This window comes from Podarcis raffonei, chromosome 3, assembly GCF_027172205.1.
Source record: "Podarcis raffonei isolate rPodRaf1 chromosome 3, rPodRaf1.pri, whole genome shotgun sequence".
In the NCBI taxonomy this organism is placed as follows: domain Eukaryota; kingdom Metazoa; phylum Chordata; class Lepidosauria; order Squamata; family Lacertidae; genus Podarcis; species Podarcis raffonei.
Genome location: NC_070604.1, coordinates 13,427,744 through 13,452,397, shown reverse-complemented (window position 1 = coordinate 13,452,397; position 24,654 = coordinate 13,427,744). Strand labels below are relative to the sequence as shown.

Below are 24,654 nucleotides of genomic sequence, written 5' to 3'. Positions count from 1 at the left end.
CAGCTTTATTCTCAACACTTTTATTCATAATGAATGTACAAATGGGTATTCCAATATTCCATGTTTGGGAACTGATGTGTATATAGTAAATGCTTTTAGGGTATTTCCAAAGGTGTGTGAAGATTGGTAAGGAACATTACTTTTATAGAGTATTAAAAAACAACAACACATGTGCACACACAGGGTGTTTTTCAGCCCTGTTTAATTGCCACCATGAAAGAGAATTTGGTTCACCCATATTTGCACATCATGTCATGTGACTTGGCAAATGCACTCCCCCCCCCCCCAGCCAGACCTTGATTCAGACAGGTGCTTCCATGTGCCTCTCCCTCTTCCCAAGTTGTCTCATGTGCAGTGAGCCAAGTACATTAGCGGCTGCCCTGAAACTAATGTCTGGCTTGACATCTTCTCTGCTCTTGTGGCCCTGGGGGAGGTGGGACTTGGGATTTGAGAGATAGCCAGAAAGCTGGTGTGGAGACCTCTGGTCATGGGACAGGGATGTCTGGAACCCATGGTTCTTCAAGGCCACTGGCAATGTGTAGATCTGATGGGTACTTCTGTGTCTCCCCCCCCCCCCCCGCTCTCCTCCAAGGAGGCCTCACTCAGGTTATTGGCAGGACTGACTGACTCTATTTTTTCCTGGGGGGCGGGGGAGAGAGAGAGAGAGATGGTGAAAACAAAAAATATAAAAAGGTGGAGGTGCTAAGGAATGCAGTTAAATGTATATGAAAATGACATTGATCAAACTATATTTATGAAATATGGTTAAAGTTCATGTAAACTATTTTGACTTCTATCATTATGCAGCACTCAGAAGAGCTCCTTGCTCTCATCAGTGCTACCTTGTTCTCGATTTGTTTGTGTGTGTATGTATGAGAACAGCAGATCAAACAAAATAGCATTGACAGGTAAAGACATCTCCTGAAACATGTGAGAGGCAATGTAGCTGCCTGTATTGTAAATTGCTGGTACCCTTCTCACCAGCTGTCACCTTCTGTGATGTTTTATTGATGAAAAGAAAAGTGTCCCTGGTTAAAGAATGCCTTCCTTCTCTCAACTAATTCCAGATTTAAGGGTTGAGTGTGTGTGTGTGTGCGTGTGTGTGTGTGTGTGAGAGAGAGAGAGAGAGAGAGAGAGAGAGGTGTATCTGTCTGTGTATTTTGCAGTTAACCAATATAAACAAAATATTTGTTTTTCAGTATGTGGCACTCAGATCAATACAAAAATGTGAACTGAGTGTTAAAGTATATTTTATTATAGCAACAGATGCTCAGCTGCATGACATAACAGGGTTTTTTGTTCCTCATCAAACCCATTACTGCTTGCTGAATAGATGATCCAGAAAAAAATTAGCATTTTTAAAGTGGATAAATGTCTGTTTTTCAGAGAATGTCATCAATGCCTCTCATTTAAATTGTTTACAATGTTACAAACATGTTATCTCTAGAGATGCTGTAGAAATAGAGTGCTTCACACTAAACAAACCACACAATATTGGCAACTTGCATTTTATTATGAAAAAAAATTATGTACATTTTAGAATAATAATTTTTATTCTCCACATATCTAAGTATGTAATGCAAAAGATGTGATTGTGAATATGGAATTTGGAAACTTTTGAACCAAATCATTTAACTGATGGAGTTTTCCATAGTGGGAGACTTCTAAATTCGTTATATGTTTGATGTTCATTCCCACCTTTCCAGACAGTGTCATGCAATCAAGCAGCAATCCAGTGTTTGAAGCAATTCAGAATTAAAATATTCAGCTCACATATATTAGCTAATAGCGAAGAGAAGAATTGGCATGAGGCGCATGTGTATATGAAGAATTGTAGCTTGAATTCTGCTTAAGGCAATGGCTTTTGTGAGGCTGACAGGAATCTATTTCAGTACTTTTAGGCTCCCAGCAGCTGAAATCCTGGTGCTTGCTACTAACCCCTGTCTCCTTCCCTTGTGCTCTTATTACCTAGGCATATGCAGAACATCCCTTTATTTCTGTGGAATTTCCTACTTTTTCTGCCCCATGATCTCAAAATAACTGTAAACTGAAATCCTTGCTTCTAGGAACTGCAGTTGTAAATCTGATGGGCCCCCAAATGCATATGCAGCTTGCTACTTTCAGTGGGTTGCTAATCTGGGTGTGCATCCAAATATAAACCCCATGTTGAACCCTGATTTTCATTGGGATTAGGTACACAGGTTCGCACCCCCATTCTTAATGCCTCCTATACCCAGCTAGCTTGCACAAGAGTTTGCATCTCCAGCCACCAATAATTCCCCCTCCCTCGGGAGAATGAAATTCATAGAATCAGAGTTGGAAGAGACCATGAGAGTCATCTAGTCCAGCCCCCTGCAATGGAGGAATCTTTTCTGCAATGTGGGTCTTGAACCCATAATCCCGAGATTGAGTCTCATGCTCTACTGGCTTTGCTATCCCAAATAATAAATTTGATTTTCTCATTGGGATTGGACTGTGCTGTCAGTCTCTTTACTGAAACTTTCTCCTATAGGCATTTTCACAGCTACATCATGTCAATTAATGGTTTGTACATAGATTTAAATGCCCCCCTTAATGCAAACCAGCAGGCTAGTTTCCACCTGTTATATTTATTTTTAGTATGTATTTTTTATTTACCTCATTTTACACTGTTAAGGTTTCAGAGTGGTGTTTTTTTTGTTGGCATCTGTCTGTCTCGAGAGACAATGGAGTACGCCTCTGGGGGTGAAATCAAACAGCCACGTTAGCAACACTGAAGTTACCTCCCCAGGGTGCAAGCCTCAGCAGTGTGTATGGAGGTCCTGGACTGCCCAGATGACAAGACACTTCACTGAGGTGGTCCAAAGGAAAGCGGACCAATACGGTTGGCACCAACTCGGCTGCAGGAGTTGCTGGAAGGAGGTGTACAAGGCGCCATCCAGCCATTCACTCTGGATTTGTGTAGGGTTTACTCCTTAGCCTATACTTCTCCCGAAGATATCCTGCAAGGTAATGGAGGTTTAGGATCAGAGCTTTCCTTTTGCTAGATGGGCTACCTTCTCAGGTTCACGAGCCCCATCTGCCCCTCATTGTGGTGGGATGGTAAATGGCTTTTCCATGCGCTCTGATTTCCGCCACTGTGTTCCGTTGCGCCTGAAGTGGTTTAGTCATGCAGGCCACACGACCTGGAAAGCTGTCTGTGGACAAACGCTGGCTCCCTCGGCCTGAAAGTGAGATGAGCACTGCAACCCTATAGTTGCTTTTGACTGGACTTAACTGCCCAGGGGTCCTTTACCTCTTTACCTTTTACATCTGTGCATGTGGATATCACTTAATTATGATTCAGGTGCTTTCCTCAAAAAAGATGATTGTGGGAGGGCGGGAACAAGAGTTACCTGAAACACATTCTTATTTTTCCGTGGTGATCCTCCCTGATGCAAGAGCAGGCATACCTTTCTGTGTTCAATTCATGCCTTTAAGCATTTAAAAGCCTCTTTTCTACTACAACTAACTGTTGCTAGTGCATGAAGGAATAGTGCATTTATTCCGTGTTACTTCTTGTGTTATGCATTGGAGGTTATCAGTATGTTAGCAGGAAGCAGTTACTCTTTTGGGTTCATTAAATCTTCAATTAAAAAATTTAGTCCTTGATATATGTAAAATGCCTAGTGAACATGTAACAGAGATATATGTACATGTTCACACGTACAAAACTCATATGTACAAAATCATAGGTACAAAATTTTGAGTGCAAGATAATGTGCAAGGACACCCTGTGTGCTTCTCTGTTGTCACTTTTTAAAATTGACAGTTTGGTCTCAGTGTGAGAGGTTTTGTGAGCTGATTTCAAGGACTAGAGTTTAAGATGAAATAAGCAAAAACTTGAGGGAGATATACTGCATTGGCAGAATGATGGATTTAGATGACATTTGGGGGGATTTAGTACTCTCCTTTGGTTTCTAGTTTTCTTCTGTTGTAATGTTTAAACAAATGTTGATTGATTATACAGAGGTGAAAGTGATATCTTAACAAATACATCTGCTGTGATAGTAATGTGGATTTTGGTTTGTTTGTGTGCTCATGGATATGATTTTACATGCGTTACTTAAAGTAGAAATCTTTAGTAGGCTTATCAGCAGTAAACATTATATTTGCTTGATTGTTTATTTATGTAACAATAATTTTTACCCTTTCTGATGCATGCCAAATCGCCCTAGGCAACTTACAACAAATAGATTACAATTTCACAATAAATATCAAGACAGAATGTAATGGAGTTAGAGGGGGCAGCATGGATAAATCAGTCTCTTCAGGTGTCATGGATAGAGTATTTCTTCTGGTGATTAACTGTGACGCTCTGAACTCCTGGGATTCCTGCTGAGAAATAGGTGATATGGAAAATTTACCTCGAGTTTAATTTAGAGGTGGGTAAGTAGCCTTGTGCTCACCCACAAAATCAACTGTGCCTCCTGAGCATTAAAGTCAAATGCTCAGAATTCTTCCAGGAGGTTCACTCAAGGTTTAACTTTACACTTGAAGGTTACACTGCCAGACTCAGCACAGGCACTAGGGGATTCTAGCAACAGTAGGAAAGATCTGGATAGGTCTTTTACTTATGCAAGATACGGCATTCTATGCATTCTTCCCCACACAGGTTCCTGGGCCTTGCCTGGACAACTAAATCTGTGACTGCACTGTTATTTCATTTTCGTCTACATAGAAATAGAAGCTGCATATTGTTTTGTATGTAATGTTTAATTTAAACTTTGCCTAAAGTCCTTGTGTTGACAGAGAAGGTGGACTGGCTTTATTTTTGTTTTTGTATTGTTAGAGAATATTTTAAAAAACAAAACACGCAAAGCTTGCTCTGATGTAATTCTTGGTTCTCTTGTTCTTCCACAGCTAATTCAAGTCTTCTCGGAGGTGGCGGTGGTAAGTTTGGCCTCTTTTCTCCTAAGCGTTGCAAGAAACAAAAAGTATTTTTTTGAAATAAAACTCAATCAACAGAACATCCAGTCTGAATAAACAGGCAAGAATCTGACCACATGCTATATATTTAAACATCTTCAATTTTTACAATACAGATAATCACTATACATCCTGTTTAGCAGAGGCTAGGAGTTGTTTTTGAGTATGGTAATTATGTAAAATAACTCATAGGTTGGTATCACTATAATCTGACTAATCCCCAACATAAATGCAAAATGCCTACTTTGTTGAAGGTTCATTTCATACTGGAAGAATTCAGTTTGGGGAAGAAGTTGAAGGGGCAGTAGGTAGGAGTGTTGGGCTTGTGAATAATTTGCCACCAGAGGTTGTTTCTGTTTTAGATGTATTGTAAGTTATTTCAAGAAGAATCTCAACTGATACTTAAGGTTTTTTTGTGCTTTACTTGCCTCTGAACTGGTGAGAGGCAAAATAACTTGACACATGATAATGCCGTTTCTCTTATTGCTTAGAGAAATTCTAACATATACCTCTCCACTTCCTTTCCCTTATCTTGCTTTTGGTATTAAAAGCTTTGCAAAGTGTATATAACAGTTTTTTTGAGGTGTGGAGGGGAAATTATGCTCCTATGGGGGTGGAACGTGGGGGGTGGGATATGGAGGAAATAGAAAGTCTCTGATAGATACGTTATAAATACTAAAGCAGTAGTCACATTTTCTAAGCTTCTGTCTTGGCTATAGTTATAAGGGTCTGATGATCTTCTGCAAATGGAAAGGGGGAAACCATTTTAAAAGCTGAAGGCCGCTTGATGCTTTTAGTGTTGGAATCATTCTAAGCATTGTACTTGTATGATTGACAGCATTGAAGATTGACCATTTTGAGATCAATATGTGCTGGGTTGGTCTTCAAATGCATTTGTTGCATTAGTGAGATGGAAATAATATTTTAGGTACAAACCTAACCTTATTTGTGGATGAGGTGACTATTACTTTTATTATGGGACTGCGGAGAGCACACCAAATGCAATGCTTTCGGCCCCTGCAGCCCTGAAGCTGCCTCTGGAAGCAGCTTTTGATATGCTCTGAGTTTTGACAGTTCAGGATGTAGCAGAAAGATGTGACGTTGGGAAAGCCTCTGTCTTAAATGTGCCATATATCTCGCAGCATTATCAAATGCTATGTTAAGTCAGATATTTGCCAGCCTATATCTGCCATGTGGTCCTTTTGGTTCTAATGGTGTTGCAATTTGAAAGTACATGAGAACTAATGAGGGGCAAAGAAAGTGTAATAACAAATTTGACTCAAAAGACCAGAAAGCTTAGATTAATTCTGGTAGGCTACACAGAATTTATTTATATCTAATATTTTTAAACATTTATTCCTACCTTTGGGGCAATTGTGTGATGCTCCTCATTCTTACAATAAGTGAGATGAGTTGAATTTTATTCCTCAGAGATCTTGGATTGGATTTGCATAGGTACTTGGTACTTTCATCTTGCTAAAGAGCACTTCAGTCATTACCCACAAATGCTGATCATTTTTACTTCAGATTGACAGTAAGGCTTTTGTCACATTTTCCTGGTTTAACAGCAGTTGTTTTTTCTAGAGGTATTGTAACCGTTTCCTGCCAGTTAAAAGCAGAGGCAGAATACCTTTCTCCTAGTTATGCTTACTCCCCACCCCAAACCTTTTCATATCCAAAGAATTAAACAATATGGACACAACAATATACCAAAGCTAATCAGTTTGAAGTCCTATTGATTTCAATACCAGAGATTTAAGAACATGCTTAATCCTCTGATTGAGATCAGTGGGACATAAGTTTTGACTAGGTCATGATCCATATGTCTACATTTTAACCTTGACTCCTATCATTATTTGGATACTTAATAAGCTTGTTAAGACAATGAGACCAGGGCATGAGCGTAACACTACTCTCTCTAATAGTGATTCCCATATTTCCTCTGACAGTGGAGGTAAAATATAGCCATAATAGGTGGGAGCCACTGATAATCTTATCCTCAATGAATTTGTCTAATCCTTTTTATAGCCATCTGTGGCGTTTGCCCGTTCGTTTGAAAATGTCTGTACAGGGGGAGAGAAAGGGTTAACAGGTAGACCAATTGAAAAGCCAGAGGTGGAGCCTACCTGTTTATAAAAGGGCTTAGCCGGAGGTTTGGGTGTAGTTGTTGGTTGGTTTTAGTGGCTTGGTTGGTTGGGAAAGGCAGTTGGGAAAGCAGTTGGCAGACAGTTGGAAACAGAGAGACAGTTAGTACAGTTGGTTCTTGTGTGAGGGGAGGTAGAAGAGTTAGAGACAGGATAAAATAAGACGAAGAAGGTAAAGAGTAACAACGTTTTGAATGCAGTTAAAGTTTATTTGTGTCTGCAATAAACTACACTCTTGTTTGTTAACTTAAGAACCTGACCGAGACTAAGGGATTTACTGGGGAGGACCTGGTTGGTGGCAGCGGATTAGTGGTGTGCAGGTCAATAGTCCGTGAGACGACCGGGGGCTCCATACGAACCCTACACCATTCAAGTTGGTGGCCACCACTACCTCTTGTGAGAGGTGTCCCAGTCCAGTTTTATATTTTAGCAATCTCCAGAACAGAGTCATAATACCAGCTGTGTTCTGAAAGCCATTCTTTTGGTAATTTATAATTTGAATGCTTTATTAAGGAGAAGTTTGGGAAACAATTTTTTAAAAGAATTGATTAGTATTCTTTGTATTTCACTTTTCAGGTCTTAATTAATTTCATTATATCCATCAATTAAGTGTTTTGATGTTTCTTTCTTACTTTCTTTTTGCTGCTAGGTACGAGTGTATTGCCTAGACACAGACGGTTGCTAAAAATGAATTGACTGCATAAAATATTTGACCTGGGGGCATTTTTTCTCCTCCTGTGACTTGACATGGCTGCTAAAGTTTGTCAGTGTGGCATAGAAGAAATCAGACATCTGCCAGGGGTCCTTTGATAAGCTTTATTACCTGCCTGAGGACAAAGCAGATAACTGAAATTTCCCCTAAGGGTAAACCTTATGAACCGTGCAGCAAATTACACTTACATTTTTTGTCAGAAATCCCAGGAATACATATCTGACAGAGTGGAATTGTAGACTGTTCTTTCCCTAGGTTTTGAGGGAGATCCCTTAGGCCTTTTCATATAGTCTCATAAGAACACAATACAATGAAAATATCTGGAAATCTACCGTAATTGAGACAGTCTGTCCATTAGCTCATTTGTGAGATTGCACTGCACTCACAAGTAGGCATTTCACTTGAGCAGTTGTTTGTGCAACTGAGCCTGTGCCTTGCAGATAGACTACCTAAATTGGTTCTAAGAGAAGCTTCTTCCTTGCAGTTTACATAGACAGTTCTGCCCAAAATTCTGGGGAAGTGAGAACCTCTTTTGTGTGACAATATTCTGGTTTAATAAACCTATTTGATAATAAACTGAGATTAGATTCATTCATTTATTTAATAGATCACCCTCATGGAATAAGTTGTTTAGGGCAGTCATACAACATTCTTCCCTAAATCTTTGTAAGACAGATATGTTCCTTCTGGGGATGAATCAAATCATGCAAATCTGGCATTGCAGTGAGAGGTGCTGTTACTTGACCCATTTTCAGTTTGTCTTGCCATCGTAAAGAGTCCTTGTAGGAGAAAATGAGAGTTACTTCACAAATGAATATCATTTCTTTGTTGGTAACTTAGTGTTCACTGGTGTTCACCATTACATGATTAATGCACATATGTCTATGTCACATGTGATCCACCCAAAGTCAATAACTAAAATTGGCAAAAATGAGAGAAAGAAATAAGTGTTTAGCTTTAGCTGACTAGCAGCCTTCATATTTCCATTATAATGTCCATTATATGGGACAGAAGGCATGGATATATTGAAATCTTATAAGATTGATGGTATTTCTAAAACTGCCAATGTTATGAGGAACTTTAAATATGTTTAGCATGTAGCAGTTCCTGCAAACCCCTTTCTGAGAATAATAGCATCACGAGGTACCCGTATGAAACAGGTGGTATCTGATAGTGAATTGTACATTTGGCCTGCCATCCATCCGGATTTTCCCAACTGATGTCAGGGGGTTTCCTGGTTTTTACTTTTCGAAATAAGGCAACCCTATTCTAGACACTCCAGGCTGACTGACTTTGTTTAGATTTATACCAGGCACCCCCAAACTCGGCCCTCCAGATGTTTTGGGACTACAACTCCCACCATCCCTGACCACTGGTCCTGTTAGCTAGGGATGATGGGAGTTGTAGTTCCAAAACATCTGGCAGGCCGAGTTTGGGGGTGCCTGATTTATACCTTTTCTGATCCCTCCAGCATATGGTTGAAACTGGTCTCACTTATGCAAATCACCTTCCTGCTTCTTAAAATATCCAACCTGACTCTTTCAGATAAAGACAATCCCAAATCAGACCATTTAATCTGACCCAAACCATAACAATCTCCTTTGCATTAAATTGGAACTATGAACATCAGTTCAGAAGTTATATATCACCTTAGCAATGTCAAAGTAAACAATTATTTTTTACTTTAGGAATTTTAATATATTTTTATCAGTTATGAAAACATATTTAAAAATAACATAAAACCCCTAGAAAATCCAAACAGAAACTCTGTATTCCTCTCTCCTGCTTCAACCCCAAGCTCCCATCGAAGTCAGTCAGACCTACATACTGTTCCCCAACAGATAACCGTACTTTTTAATCCATGTACCTTTGAACATTATTGGAAATGGATGGATTTTGGGGGACAGTCACCCCATAAATACTCCAGCAGTTGTAAAACTGGCACTTTTGAAAACACCACAACTTTTGTAAGATAGATATAGTTAGATATCCAACCTTTTTGTATCTTACAGTGTAGGTATTTTGACATGGGCTCTTGGAGTATGAGTGTTTTGTCTTCTTGCTGATTACATGGTAGGACTCTTGCACACGTTGCTTCCTATAATGAAATCACTAACAAAGAGAGCTATGAAATTTCCCTTTGATGTGTTGCAGGAAACAATGTATTTCTTTCAGATAACTCATGAATTTGTCTTCTGTTGGCATCTCTGGATATTTTGCAGCCGTACCTAATGGAGTCTCCTGCATGCTTGCTTTCCTCCCATCAGTTTCTGGAAGTGAAATCTCTTTGCTGATTGTTCTGGTACACATTTCAAGGTGTGCTTTTCATTCTTCAGTCACCTAGGTCATGAGTGTTGCTGCAACATCAAACAATGAGTGTTGCTGCGACTTTAAACAAATTACTCCCCATCTGTATCAGGAAAGATGGGAACACTGTATGCTATTGCAGTGTAAAAGTTTGGAAACAGTAATGTTAAAAAAAGAAAGCCAACAGATTGAATTTATGTGTGACATGTTTGTTGATAGCCATATTTCAGGGGTGCATCATTCTTCAAGAAGAATTTGGTAGATTTGCTTCAGGGCATTAAGTAATAAAATTATACTTAATATACTTCTGTATTAGTAACTGGTTAATGAAAAAAATACTTTTAAATTGTGGTGGGGTACTAGAAGATGCAAGTAACTACTTTTCAGATTAATACTGCATTTTTTCCTTATTGTGCTTTTTTAGTAGCAAGCTGTGTAGTTCAGCTACCGTTGCTTTGCTTGTAGTGAAGGAGAGCATAATACTTAAGTAAAACAAAAATAAGATTGCATTGTAATATATTCATGATATGATGATGATCATGTACATAGTATCATAGCTAATCATACATCTAAAGACTGAGAAAATGCACCCTAATAAAATGTAAGTATTCTGGATTTTTTTTATATAAATAAAATCCTTTCTCACAATAGCTGACAGATACACAAATTTGGATACACAAATTGGAAGAGGTTTGCTGATAAAACTTTTATTGTGACAGTCCTGATACATTATTATTAGAAAACTGCAAACATAGTATAATTGTTCAACTTACATATCAGCACATTACATATAGGCAATGAGCAATTAATTAGAGTTCAAATTTCATATTAATGTCAGCTACTTTTGCCCTTGAGAGCTGATCTTTAAGAACTGAATTCATAATTTCAATACAAAAAGCACCATTGAATAAAAGGTATTTAATTTAGCTGTTCAGAGGTAACATGTTTATTTTGTTTACATATTATATATTTTCTGTTGTCTGTATACCTCACCACACATGTTTATTGCATGTAACTTGATAGATGATAATATAGCCAATCACTTTTGATTACACCTCTCTAGTTGTATACTATAGAAATGATCTCTGAAACAGTGACATTGCAGATGCTCATATGAAGAGTGTGACATATACTTTTTCAGTCTCGCTAACTGTTATGCAGACACTGAAAAAGGTTAGCAAGGATATCAAGTCAGCATACATCAAAATCACATCTATTTATTCATGTGTTGAATCATATTCTTGTTTAAACAGATAACAAAGTTCTTCGGTTTCTTTGGCTGACCTGCATTTCATCCGTATCATAATTTCATTGGGATACCTTTCACCACTTTAAGTGGCTGCAATTCAGAGAAATTACTGTTCCTAGTGGCGCTGTGGGTTAAACCACAGAGCCTAGGACTTGCCGATCAGAAGGTCGGCAGTTCGAATCCCTGTGACGGGGTGAGCTCCTGTTGCTCGGTCCCTGCTCCTGCCCACCTAGCAGTTTGAAAGCATGAAGTGCAAGTAGATAAATAGGAACTGCTCCAGCGGCAAGGTAAATGCTGTTTCCATGCGCTGCTCTGGTTCGCCAGAAGCGGCTTAGTCATGCTGGCCAATAAAGTGAGATGAGCGCCGCAACCCCAGAGTCGGTCACGACTGGACCTAATGGTCAGGGGTACCTTTACCTTTAACTATGTACTTGTTCTGTTGGTTTCAATAGACCTTAGGGTGTGTCTTTATTTTTCTCAACTTTCATATTTACTTTTATACTTAAGGAAGTTTCCTGATTTATAGTTAATATAGGAATGAAAGATATGCTAAGTAAAGTTAAATAAAATAAAAAGGTTGTTGCCAGGCAAAAAAATGTATCAACTTCTAGTCTTTCCTCACAGCTTTAATCTAAATGAGAGAATTTCCCAGCATTTTCCTTTTTATTGACTATTGCGTCCATTGGCCGTTAACTTCAGATCAAGTTAAATAGCTCCCATTCCTGTACAGATCCCTGCTGTTCACTTCCTTCCATTATGAAAGAGATCCATTAACTTTAGTCCTATCCATAAGATAATTTGCCGTTTTATTCTTTACTTTGGGAGGAGAATGAGGATGGGATGCAATTGCCCTAGATCTTCCACATTTATCTATTCGGTGTTGTTCTGCAGTGTTTAAAGCATGGTTAGAAATACTTCACAGTAGTCTAAATAAACATCATGAGGTCTTATTTTTAAGATGATTGAAATCACCGAAGGAGATTAGCTTTACAGCAGTTAAAAATTCAGCTGTTCAGTTGAGCAGACTGCTCAGGAAAGAGGATGCTGCTATTTTGGTATTAACTGTAATAGGATTAGTAAGCACTATCTAACAATTGGTAATAATAAAAATGCAGAAATGCATAGATTCCTTCCCTGATTCAAAAGACAAAGTGGAAAATACAGATAAAGACAGCAGGAGAAACAGCAACATGCTGGCAAGTAAAGATTATGGCTATGAAAAGACCCCACAGCAGTTTACCGCCTATCAGGAGAACAACACTTTCTTGATCCAGTATGTATAATAACATGCCAGAGGTCACAGTGATTCCCATGGACACAGTAGCACCCTACAGGTCTTCCCAGGTGCCAACAAAGTTCCACCTTTTCACACTTCCTTTTGGAGGCTCAGAATAATTCTACTGGATCCAACTTTTATGCAGAACCCTCATAAAAGAGGGGTGTGTTTGTGTGCGTGTGTGTGCGTGTGTATGTGCACTTGCTTGGAAGAAATGAAGAGATGTGACTAGAGGGATTGGTGCCCATGGCGCTTACTTAATTAAGAGTCCAAATGTGTCCTAAAAAGGTGGACAAATTGTTCTATGTTTGTCAGGCTAATGAACAACTTAAATATATGCTCTTGCCTGATCTTTTCATTTGGCTCTTTTCCATTACATTATCTGACTGGCTAATCTGCCGTTTGTCTTATCCTCCAGTCTGCTGTACTTACGGAGGGTTCTTATATGGTTTAGAACCGTAAATTGTGGTAGGGAACCTCAATGACTATAGGCGGCCTGCCATATGCCTTCCACAAGTTGTATGTGTGTCTTTGTGAGATAGTGAGTGAGTAAATGGGGTGTACGTGTATGGCCATCTCCACCAGTGGTATGTGACCAGTTGAAGGGCTGGGCAAGAGTGAATGTGGCCATTAGGCTGAAAAGGTTAGCCACTCCTGCTTTAATAAAAATGGAAAGCACAGGTGCAGATGCCCTCTTACAGCCAATTCACACTTTTTGCAACTAAACTAACATGAACAGGATGAGCTAATAATTATCGATGGATAACCATTCTCCCCTCTTGGTCTTTGTCCTGCAATAAAACATGTACACCTTTAAAAGATGTGCATAGGATGTGGAATGGAAATAGTGAATGAGTAGTAACCCTGTGGTTCAACAGTCACTGTCCATTTCACTTGACTCCTGGAAGGCAAGAGAAGGAGCTTCTGCCACATATTAGATCTCTTCTTCCTACTTCCTACTTCCTACGTACATCTCTCCTCACCTTTTAAAAATTATTTGCAAGTATCCTTTTTCTCTTACTCTTAATCAATTGCTTCCGTGACTCGGGTAGGGTTAGATGTAGATTGGAAGGGCTGTTAACCTGGAAAGCCAATCAGGTAAGACAAAATTTTCTGTGTTTCTGGACCCTACCCTTATCCAACCAAAAGGGTCTGTTGGATGTACATGTAATTAATGTTGAAAATTAAATCTTAGCAACTGGCACCATTGACTCAGCCTCACAACTTAATACAGTGAACACATACAAATTCTCTTACTCAAAAGTGTCATGAACATGTTCTTCAAGTGTAGTTTATGTTCTTAATGTTTACTTTTAATATGGTTGATAGTGATACACCAGATATTCTCTGCAGCATGAACTAAGAGACCAGTCTATACTTTCACATAGGGTAACTAAGGACTATCTCAGTGGTTGACTCTGTTCCATGATGTTATGTACCATTTATTTTTCTCTTTTCTGTGGAAGGCATTTAGTTCCACAGAATGTCAAGAGCCAGCACTAAATAGTCTAATTGCTTAGCTGGCATTAGGAAGCCCCCAGATGTAGTAATCAGTTCCAGTGTGTAGAATTGTTAATTTGTAGTGAATGGTAAGCATATGGAGCTTATTCAAGAACATTTTGCCTGGGTGTTCTTGTTTAACATTATATTGTGTTGGACTGATAACACAACACTTTTAAAGGAAAGAGCAAAATTTATCTTGAAGTATTGGCAAAGGGCAAACTTTACTCAAATTTCCCTAACAAATATTTCTGCAAAGTCATGCAGTGAGCCTATGCTTTGGAATAGTTTTCCAGATTATATGACTCGCATAATAAAATACCCATATTTAGGTTTAATGCACATTTCTTGGGTACAAAATTGCTCACACGTCCATTTTTATATTTGTTTTGGCAATATTATTTGAATCTGACAGGTGAATTAGTTCCTCATCAAATAAGATAGTAGATGGTAGATATTCCAGTGATTTCTTGCCCAGCCTCTCTCAAACAAGGTAAAAACCAGAATATTCAACTTGTTTGATATGTGGAAAAATATGCCTAACTTTAAATACAGTGATCATAGGAATTAAACGGCAAAGGGTGGTTTCACTGTGCAGCCAAGATTATGTCTTCTATACTCTAAAGCACTTCATAACTAATTAAGCCATCTCTATATTTATGGACCTATCATTGTCAATTGCAAACGGAATGACTCTGATTTGAACTCATGCAATAAAATAGTACATTTTATATATACAGTGCTAAATCCATACATGCCCTCCGTTCATTAGGTCATGTTAGAACAAGTTATTGCTGGGGATGACATCTTACTGTACAGATATATGTTTAAAAGTCACATGTACAGTACCTGTAGCTTATGTCTTCATGACCAAGGTCTGACACTTTTTTTGTAGCATTAGACTTACCCCATCTGTTGCCTTTATTTTGAATTCAAAGAGCCAAGGAATCTGAATCTACTACTTGCTTTGAATAGATACTTTAAAGTATTTTAGAGCACATCCCCGCTTGTTTTAAGATTCAGTATTTCATGTTTGGCCTTTTTCTTCCACTTGCAAGTTCCAGTTTGAAACTCCACCCTTTTGGATGCCATTTCACAAATGTGTTCAGAGGCTTCCACTTTTAAAGGTGTGCTTTTAACTAACCTGATTATGTGTTGCATCAAAGCCGTGTGTTCCCACTGAACAACTTGAATACCGCAAATGAAATATACATCAATTGATTACAGCATCATATGCTTAGACACTATTTCATCAAAAGGGCACTTCGGGAACAGAAACAGATACGGTGAAACACAGTAAGCTTTGAAAACATCAGATATTATCAAGTTTTAATATATGGGTGTGGAACCCTTAGCATGTGGGCCTAATTAGGCCCACCAGGCCAATTTGATGAAGTCAAACCCACCTGCTCTGTACCTGATGACGCATGGTGTGGGACAGCTGATTGTCAAGACTTTAAAGCAGAGCGCAGGGCTTTCTGTAGGCACTGACAACCAGCTGGTGTTAGGGCTTGAGGAGAGCCCTGCACAGCTGAATCCCCAATAACCAGATGAATTTGGCTGATATGCAGCTAAAGGGCTTCCTCCAGCACTTTGAGCACAAACTGCTTTCTGCTGAAAGAAAAAGGGGCTTATTTAAATGCTTTCTTCACAGAGGTGAAAATACTCCATTTTCTAGATTGGTGGTTACAAGGAGCCTCTTTGAAAACTCAGTCCCAGCACCAATCTTCTGATCAGCGCTGAAAATACATCTGATCAGCAGTTACAGCAGCCTGCTTTGAACTTTGTAAGGAGTAATTTTATGTCATCGGATCCCTGTTTTATTATTTTTCTGTGTGTAAGTGCTGACAGTATCCAGTATAGTGTAATGTAGTATGGAAAACAGAGAGGGAATCGTTCCCTCTGCTAGAGGTGGAGTTACCATCTCTATTAGATTGCAATCTCTGTTAGATTGCACTTTTAGTCTTGATTGTAATTAAACTGTACATTGCTAAATGAACCTTAATGGAAATGATAAAAATTGGATAGGAGAATTCTTAATGGGAAGCATTCCTACCGCCAGATGAAAGCCCCCAAATGCATTGCAGACAATTTCAAGTGAATCTCATTACTGGATGTAGGAGAATACCTGTGGAGTACTATAGAATTGCATCTGACTCTGGGCACAGGGAAGTGTTGGCCAACATATACGATAAGGAAGTGGGAGTGTTGTCTTCTCAAACTCTAGTTGGAGGTGTGTGCGGTGACATTTAGAGAGGGGGAAAGCAAAACTTTTGAATAGTGGTAATGTGTATTAACTGAAGCAGGGTAAGGTTCCCAAGTGATAATTAAAGTGCTTTAAAACGCATGTGTGATTTCAGCCTTACACTCCCTTTCATCTTCAATGGGAAATCAATTTTGTCATGGTCAGTGACCTGCTTGACAGCCGACTACTGTGTCATTGAAACTTCCTCATTATGCCATTCATTTCGTTTATGCCTTAGTCCCCACTAGCACACCACCTGGATTGCTACATAATTAATGGAAACTTCAGATAAAATTTTCATAACTCTCAAGGTTCATTCATACTAGCTAACAGTGACCAGGCTGAATTAATATAAGCCAAGGTGCTTTGGTTTGTTTGTTTGCTTTTATTTCAATGACACTTGCTATTAGGGAAGCAGTATACTTAGCCATTTTTAAAAGAAACCTAAATAGTTTTCTTTTCAGCAGTTGCTCCCCAAGTACAATGCTGAATGAATGAATCAAAACTAAAGGTATGTACCCATGAATGATATTAAGGTGTGATCAGGGCTTTTTTTCAGCTGGAGCTCACCAGAGCTTAGCTCTGGTACCTCTCAGGTGGGTGCCATTGCCATTCTAAGAGAACAAGGGAGAAGTTCATGTTGACCTTTGGCATCTCTCTTTCTGGAAAAATAGCACTGGGTATGATATTAAGGTATGTAGATAGGCATGGTTGCATTTTCTCTTGGACCAATACTATCAATCTGTCAAAAGTTCTAAGTTTTGCCAAGCTCTGTATTTCCTGTGAAGTTTAAGAACATCATATTTGGTCCTGTAGAACAGCATTGGGTCACATGGACTCCAAAAGCCATCAGCTCCAACTCCCATGGGTTGACAATTCCTTTATTGCAGTGATAGGGACAAGATCCACCCCTTTGGGGGCTGTCCAGCTAAGGTCACTATGTCAGGACTTCCCCTGCTCTATTCCTCCCACACATGCCCTAAATCTGCTCCAGAGGATTGGGGGAACCCCTAAAACAGATTTAGGGGGAGAACATTCTGTTGCCAATGAGAAATCCTTGTGCTGACAGAATAAGAGATTCAGTGCTACATTGGATTCCATCCTAAATTTATTTTTAATTAAATTTTTCTCTCCATTACACTGTAAGAATTAAACTGCTTCCCTATTAGGCTGAGAATGCTCACATGTGAATATCACATTGTATATTTTCATCCACAGACAGAGAGGATGCAAATTGGAGCTAATTTGTAGATGAACATTTAGTAACCCAGTAGCTCCTGATCTATTTTCTCTTGGTCACTTTCTTTTTCTTTTCTTTTTTAAACTAACTTGTCTTTAAGAAAATCGATCATTTTCAATATTTATTGAAATCTATAGATTTCTCTAAACAAAAGACAATAGAAAAATTAAAACAAGATATTGGGTTAAGATCTAATGATCCTTCATTTTAATAATATAGATCATAATATATGGTCAGCACTGGAAAACTGGTGAAAACCTAAGATGGGGAAGCATGTATTTATAGATTGCCCTCTTTAACAGTGCAGTCCTTAGAAGAATGTCCTATTAATATCAATGAGACTAACTACTTGGTAAGTGTATATAGGATTGTAGCTTCAGTGTATATGGGTCAAGATGCTGAAGATCCGTGATCACATCTCCTGATCCTAAGGCTCTTTATTTCAATGGGAGATGCAGCAAGAGATGTCCTGGCTCTGTGAGTGGAGGCAAGATATCACAAAACTTGATGCTTTTATTGCAAAGCATGTAGACTCAGACAGCTGTAGAGTTCTGCTAAATCTTCCAGGATGAAGCATTCACTGTCTCTAGAGGATCTGCCATGACCTTCCTTTCCTCTCAAGTTTGCAGTGTTTCTGTAAGCTCAAAATGTGTCTTAAGTTAAGCAGGAGTGAACGATCCCCAAATCATACTAGACATATGTTCAAGCGACTGGAGTAAGAACAAAAACAAAATATACAGTCTTCTCCGGGAAAGAAGATAAATGAAGCTGGAGTTGCAACAGTATCTTAGAACTGTTTAGCGAGAGCAGTCCATATATGCAACACTAATACAGAACTCTCTATATAACTGAACTTGTAAGATGAAAGTTGAAGTTGGAGAGAAATAAAAAGTGCTCTATTGGATCCGTCCAGAGGTCCATGTAGTCTTTTAGCTGTTTCTTGGGAAAATATGCAATGCAGCGTTTCCCAAGCAAGCATTCAGATGCATACCATTAGATTTAAAAGCCTTTTAAGTGAAGGTGTAACAAGGTCAGAACTGTTGTCCTCTTGATCAATATTATAAACAAAATGTGATGATTCTGCCTCCCCACCCTGGTCTTGTGCTGTCTCTACGAGTGGACTGCTAGTGAACTCTCTAGCCTGATTTAGCTCATGAATGAGGCAAATCTTTTATTTTAGCGTAACCGCCAGACAGTGCAGGGCAGGAAGAATGCTGTTCCTGCTGTGCAAATGAAACAGACCTTTTCCTTACAGAGAGGCGCCATGTGATCCTTCATGTTGTCTTAGTGTTGCTTGAGGCAAGAGCTCTCAGGAAACAAGGCAGCAAAGCTTTCTGGGCTCACGACTATCAGAATGTAAAACTTCCCAACCAACTCTGAAGCGGGGTGGGGGCCTTAGTCATAAAATAAAGTGTCGAAGCAGCACTAGCAGTGGGAACTCGGCGGGGGATTTCTTGAATTGATGCACTTGCTCTTCTCCCATGACTACCCTCATTTTGCCAACAAAAGGGCAAGGCAAACTGAGCAATCCTAAAAGAAGACGGAATTATGGGCAAGCTGACTTGGGTTTCTAGCTACAGGTGCTTAGGGACCCTGGCATAAATTTGTTTCATTTTGTGTTAGAATGAAATGAGTGCTGATTGAATTGTCAAGTAATTACATGCTTAGATTAGATAGGAAGATAGATGGTTTTATTATGCAGGGTTCCAGCAGATGTGTAGAAGGCGCTCAGCATAGTTATAACAGCAGTTGCCTTGTTTGCCCATAGAAAATTACCCTTGTGAATAATTATTGCAATTTGAAAAAGATTTGTATTGGAATTTTCTTTATTTGAAGTTTTTCTTAAGGTATATGTAGGTTTATAAGTACAATTAACATAGACAGATTTAAAAGAAACTACCTTAAAGGCACACTTTTCTTACTAACTGAAAAATCTTCAAGTAGTCCTCAATCTTTTCTTTATGTTTCCTTGTAAATATATACTTCAAGAATAAGAGGGTCCTTGTTACTGGATTTTATTTTTTGTTTTGTTTTGTTTTGTTTTGTTTGAGAATGCCCTTTAAATCATTACTCAATCTCTCTCCCCATTCTCCCAAACATTTTTTGTAAAAACAAAATCTGGAGAAGTCTCTTCCTGCATTGGTATTGTATCTGAAAAGAAAGTAAAAAATAATAATTTGATTCTCTTGTTCAGACCACCTCTTTTGATTCTTTTGTTCAGACCACCCCTCCTTTGCATGTTGTCATTTATAGATGCAAAATGATATCTCTAGGGAACCTGTAATCTTCTTTTTAAGACCAGATTCGTTCAGCTGCTGTAGTTCCCGCATCTGAAATTGACAGAGCTCTGTGTGGTAAATTTTCAAAGCAGTATCTAGGTGATGTTGACTAATCCCATTATTTAGTGAAAGGATTTGTGTATGTCTCTCCCAAATATCACATTGAAAATTGACCCCTTTGAGTCATACTTATACCAATATTTTAACTTTGTTCTTTTCCATTAAGATTACAAGGCTAATTTTGGATGAGACAGTCTGGAAGAGTAATGATTATGTAGTTGACTTAGATACATTTTAAAGAGGGGGTTTCAACTTGGAACTTGTATTTGAAAAAATATTATTTTTATCTAGTACAAAGCCCTCTTCACACTGTGATGCTGAGAGGGCATTTCTCTCACTGCATCTATTAATAGCATGCTTATTAAAAAAAAGTATATGTTTGAGGAGTGTAGACGTCTTTGTATATTCCATATTAACTGTAAGAATTCATAATTGAGGAGACCTGAAATTGTGTTTCTGCGGTTAATTTATTAAATAATTTGGATCCTGCCATTCAAAAATGTTTTTCCATGGTAGCTTTACAACACATATGCTTTTACTGGTTGTAATTTGTCAATCAGTATCAGAACTATGATAAATTGCATACCAAGTCAGCATAAAGCCAAATTCAACAGATACTAAAATGGTTAAAAGACTTGGAAAATGAATTTGATTTTACTTGGCATGGAAAAGATAATAGTAGGTGTCATAGGAAAGTATTCCACATCTGGGCACCACCAGGGAAAGGGACCCGGCTCTTGTAGCCACCACCTTAGCAGTGAATATCTGTTGTAGTATATCAGGAAAGAAGGGGCTGGCAATACTTGGTAAAGGGTTGAGTGGCATCTGTAGTAGTAGTATGGGACGCGGGTGGCACTGTGGTCTAAACCACTGAGCCTTTTGGTTGGTAGTTCAAATATGTGCAATGGAGTGAGCTCCCATTGCTCTGTCCCAGCTTCTGCCAACCTAGCAGTTCGAAAGCACACCAGTGCAAGTAGATAAATAGTTACCACTTTGGTGGGAAGGTAAACAGCATTTCTGTGCTCCCTGGTCTCCGCCATAGTGTTCCATTGCATCAGAAGCAGTATAGTCATGCTGGCCACATGACCCAGAAAGCTGTGGACAAATGCCAGCTCTCTCGGCCTGTAAGTGAGATGAGCGCCGCAACCCCATGGTCACCTTTGACCGTCCGGGGTCCTTTACCTTTTACCTTTACCTTTAATAGTAATAATAATATTATATATTACCAATCTGACTGGACTGCCCCAGCCATTCTGGGCAGCTCCCAACATAAAATAGTAAAAACACACTGCAATGTCAAACACTAAAAACTTCCCTAAATAGGTCTGCCTTCAGGTGTCTTTTAAAAATCACATAGCTGTTTATCTGTTTGACATCTGCTCAAAGGGTGTTCCACAGGGTGGGCGCGACTACCCAAAAGGCCCTCTGCCTGTAAAGAAAGGAAGATGTATACTGACATATTATGGTGAAAAAAAAATCCACATCTGTCAGAGGCTCAGGAGCAGAAGAGCAGGGGAGAGAGCAAATAGAGAGCGGAGGAGAGGAATCAGAGGGGAGCGTAGGGGAATATGACAGTGACCCGAGAGATTCCATGAGCTTCTCCAGCGAATCAGAAGATTCCCAGAAGGGGGCGCCTATGGTAAGGGCGAGGGGGGTCCCAGGGGGGACGCTCCATAAACAAGGGACCAGCGGGGACTCCCAAGGGAGCAGCGGAGGATCAGGACCAGTTCCCCCACCAGAGCACAGTGGGGGGGAAGAGTCACATGAGTCAGGACCAGCTTCTCCTCCAGCGGGGAGAGAAGATGAGTCAGGGGTAACCACGCCCCCATCGGGAAGTGGGGAAACGGAGGGAAGGCCAGGTCCAGCTAGCCTCCCCGAAAGAGGGAGCAGTGACACAAGTGTAACGGTCAGAAGGAAAGTGGGAGGCTGCGCGCGCGCGCCAAGTGCAAATGTGGAGGAGCGCGGGACAGCAGAAAACCCGGATTGGGAGCCAGGTCCGAAAGCCTGAAGGAGGGAGGGGGAAGAGTCAGGGGACTCAGCGTCAGAGGAGTCTAGGAGGGCTGAGACTCCGACTAGCAGGAGGACCCAGAGAAAGAAGGAACAGAGGAAGAGGTGGAGTAAGGCTAGAATCTTAAACTGGTGTCAGGGGGGAGGAGATTCAGATGGAACTTCGACGGTCTAAGGTATAGACGTAGCGTTGCGCGCTGCGCGTCTGGAAATGAAACTGAACTTCAATAAAGACTTTTTTACTTGAGGAAGAAGCAGCGTTGGTCTTGTGTGAGCTGGGACCTTGGGCAGCGCTGACAGTAAGTTCCATCTCCTTACTGTCAGCGCTGCCCAAGGTCCCAGCTAACCAAGGGAATAACTACCCTCATAGTATATCTACACCTATATAGGAATGTAACTGTTCTTTTAAAATGTGAGATTAAAGTTTTTTTATTATTCTGTTGTACGTCACCCCAATCTCCAAGCAGTGCGCATACACACACACACACACACACATATACACAGTGGTACCTCGGGTTACATACGCTTCAGGTTACATACGCTTCAGGTTACAGACTCCGCTAACCCAGAAATAGTACCTCGGGTTAAGAACTTTGCTTCAGGATGAGAACAGAAATTGTGCTGCAGCGGCAGCAGGAGGCCCCATTAACTAAAGAGGTGCTTCAGGTTAAGAACAGTTTCAGGTTAAGAACGGAGCTCCGGAATGAATTAAGTACTTAACCTGAGGTACCACTGTATATGTATATATATATGTATATATACACAACCTGAGCCTGTGATGGAGGGGATCAAACATTAACAACTCCAAAGGGTCTTGTTTCTCCTATAGCAGCATCCTTGATTTAAAACATTGTTCTCTAACCTTGCTGTCTTCCCTCCAGCTTGCTGCCTTCTTCCCAGGCCACACCACTCGTCTCAACTCCCAACTCTTGCTTTTGTCCTTCTCAATATCTGTGAGTTGAAGGAGGGGCGTCCCCCATTTACCGTCTCCCACAGTGCCCCTTCCTTTGTTCTTCTTACACCTCACAAGGAGGCTAGCCTGGCTATTCAAAAAATTAGAAGCTTTGATCAGACTTCAACACTTGCTGGTTTCAAGGCTTAGAGGAGTCTGGCACCCCTTTTAACACCCCAAACTCATAACAATACATTTCAGTTCTTATTCTCTGCTTCAAGATGAGCTTACAACTGTGATCAAGGCAAGATCTCTCTCTCTTCTTCGCACTGAAAAGTGATATCAATTTGGACAGGCATGGTGACTGAACGTTGTTTGGTCAGAATGTGTGGGGAGGGCTGGGTGATTCTTGTAAGTGCATGTTAATAAAACAATCAGCCATATTTGTTAACACAGGAACTATAATTTTTCTACAATGAATTCAGATTTCAATTGTTTGGCTAGATGCTTAATGGTCTATGTTCCCGCCCCCAAAAATCAGAATCACTGTGTGCTTTAAGAAATACTTTATTAAACTACTACCCGTCCCCCAAAATAGTGTCTGAATGTATCAGAATGCTCTTAGAGGTAATTTGTGCTCCTTACATTAGTCAATTAATTGCCTAACAATAGGAGGCAAGCTGGAAGGTAATAACCCTTTTCATAGTTACTATAATTTAGTTTAATTTGAGGCTTAATGCTAGGTGCAGGGGAATAATGATGGCAGTTTCCAAAACAAAACCAGTAGTTTCCATCTAAACACAGTAATATGTTTTTCATTATGGTGTGCCTGACCACAGAAATGTATGTAAATTTCATTGTGAAATTAGTTTCATTGACAGCTCTATTCTTTTACTTGTATTAAATGAGCTATAACCCATCATATAATGTATTGCATTTTTGTTTATAAAACCACTGTACTGTTTTTTCTAACATACAGTATCTAGATTTGGTGAACTTGCTCAATTGTGAATGGAGGTGAAAATGGGAATCATTTTTTAAAACTATTTCCTTCACCACATTAAACATGAAAATGTCGCTCTTGATATACCTGCGTTACTGATGTATTTAGGTTGGAACTTTTCTTGGATTATCAACCAAGTATCCTTGAACATTTGACAAGAAAGGAATGAATAATGTTTGAGGTTGTCTAGGCCTAGGATACAGTATCAACAGTTGGCTGCTTTAGAACCTACTGTGAAAGGAAGACAGGAAACTCCAAAGGTGAGGAAACTTTTGCATGGGATCATGTTGTCTTGGTTGGGTGGTATTTTGAGAAACTGAGAAATTAAGTTTACATTTCAGTAAGGGAAAAATGCTATGTGCTTGGGTAGCACTAGAAAAACTGGAGTCCATACAAATTTCAACTTACAAGTATGTGCCAATGCAATAGCAATCATATATTTATAGTCTTTGATACTGAGATAGTTGTGATTAACTTATCAGACTATTGTCTAATCGTATAGACAGGAAAGACAATCAATGAACAAACTCCCACGAGCATTATAGAAACATACTGATGTCAGCCTTCTTTACTGCATTGCCTAAGGAGTAAGTACAATTCAATAAAAATCTGGTTGTTGACATTTTTCCTCATTATTTTTTCTAAAGCTTATGAAGGAACTTTTAGTAGAAAAGTTGATCATTTAGATCAGAAAGGTGAGAATGTTGTTAAGATGGTGGCAGATGGATTGAAGGTACTGAAGGCAAAGAAAGCAACCCATGACTTATGAATATCCTATCTGATATTGAAAACC

At 39.4% G+C, this 24,654-nt stretch overlaps 1 protein-coding gene and 2 long non-coding RNA genes across 4 annotated transcripts in view; 1 reads left to right on the top strand and 2 right to left on the bottom strand.

Annotated features, from left to right (window-relative positions):
* Positions 1 to 24,654, top strand: part of MACROD2 (mono-ADP ribosylhydrolase 2) — a 974,476-nt gene that overhangs the window by 126,302 nt on the left and 823,520 nt on the right. For both annotated transcript variants that reach the window (XM_053380605.1, XM_053380604.1), the window contains exon 4: positions 4,882 to 4,911. In XM_053380605.1, the coding sequence (XP_053236580.1) occupies positions 4,882 to 4,911 (30 nt within the window). The remainder of the gene's footprint in view (positions 1 to 4,881; positions 4,912 to 24,654) is intronic.
* The window catches only part of LOC128409995 (uncharacterized), a 113,274-nt gene that overhangs the window by 72,632 nt on the left and 15,988 nt on the right, over positions 1 to 24,654 (bottom strand). The window lies entirely within an intron of this gene.
* LOC128409993 (uncharacterized) lies at positions 4,716 to 7,383 on the bottom strand. Its single transcript, XR_008329356.1, has 2 exons — positions 7,074 to 7,383; positions 4,716 to 4,932 (listed from the first exon to the last, which is right to left on the bottom strand). It is a non-coding gene; the product is annotated as an uncharacterized LOC128409993 (long non-coding RNA).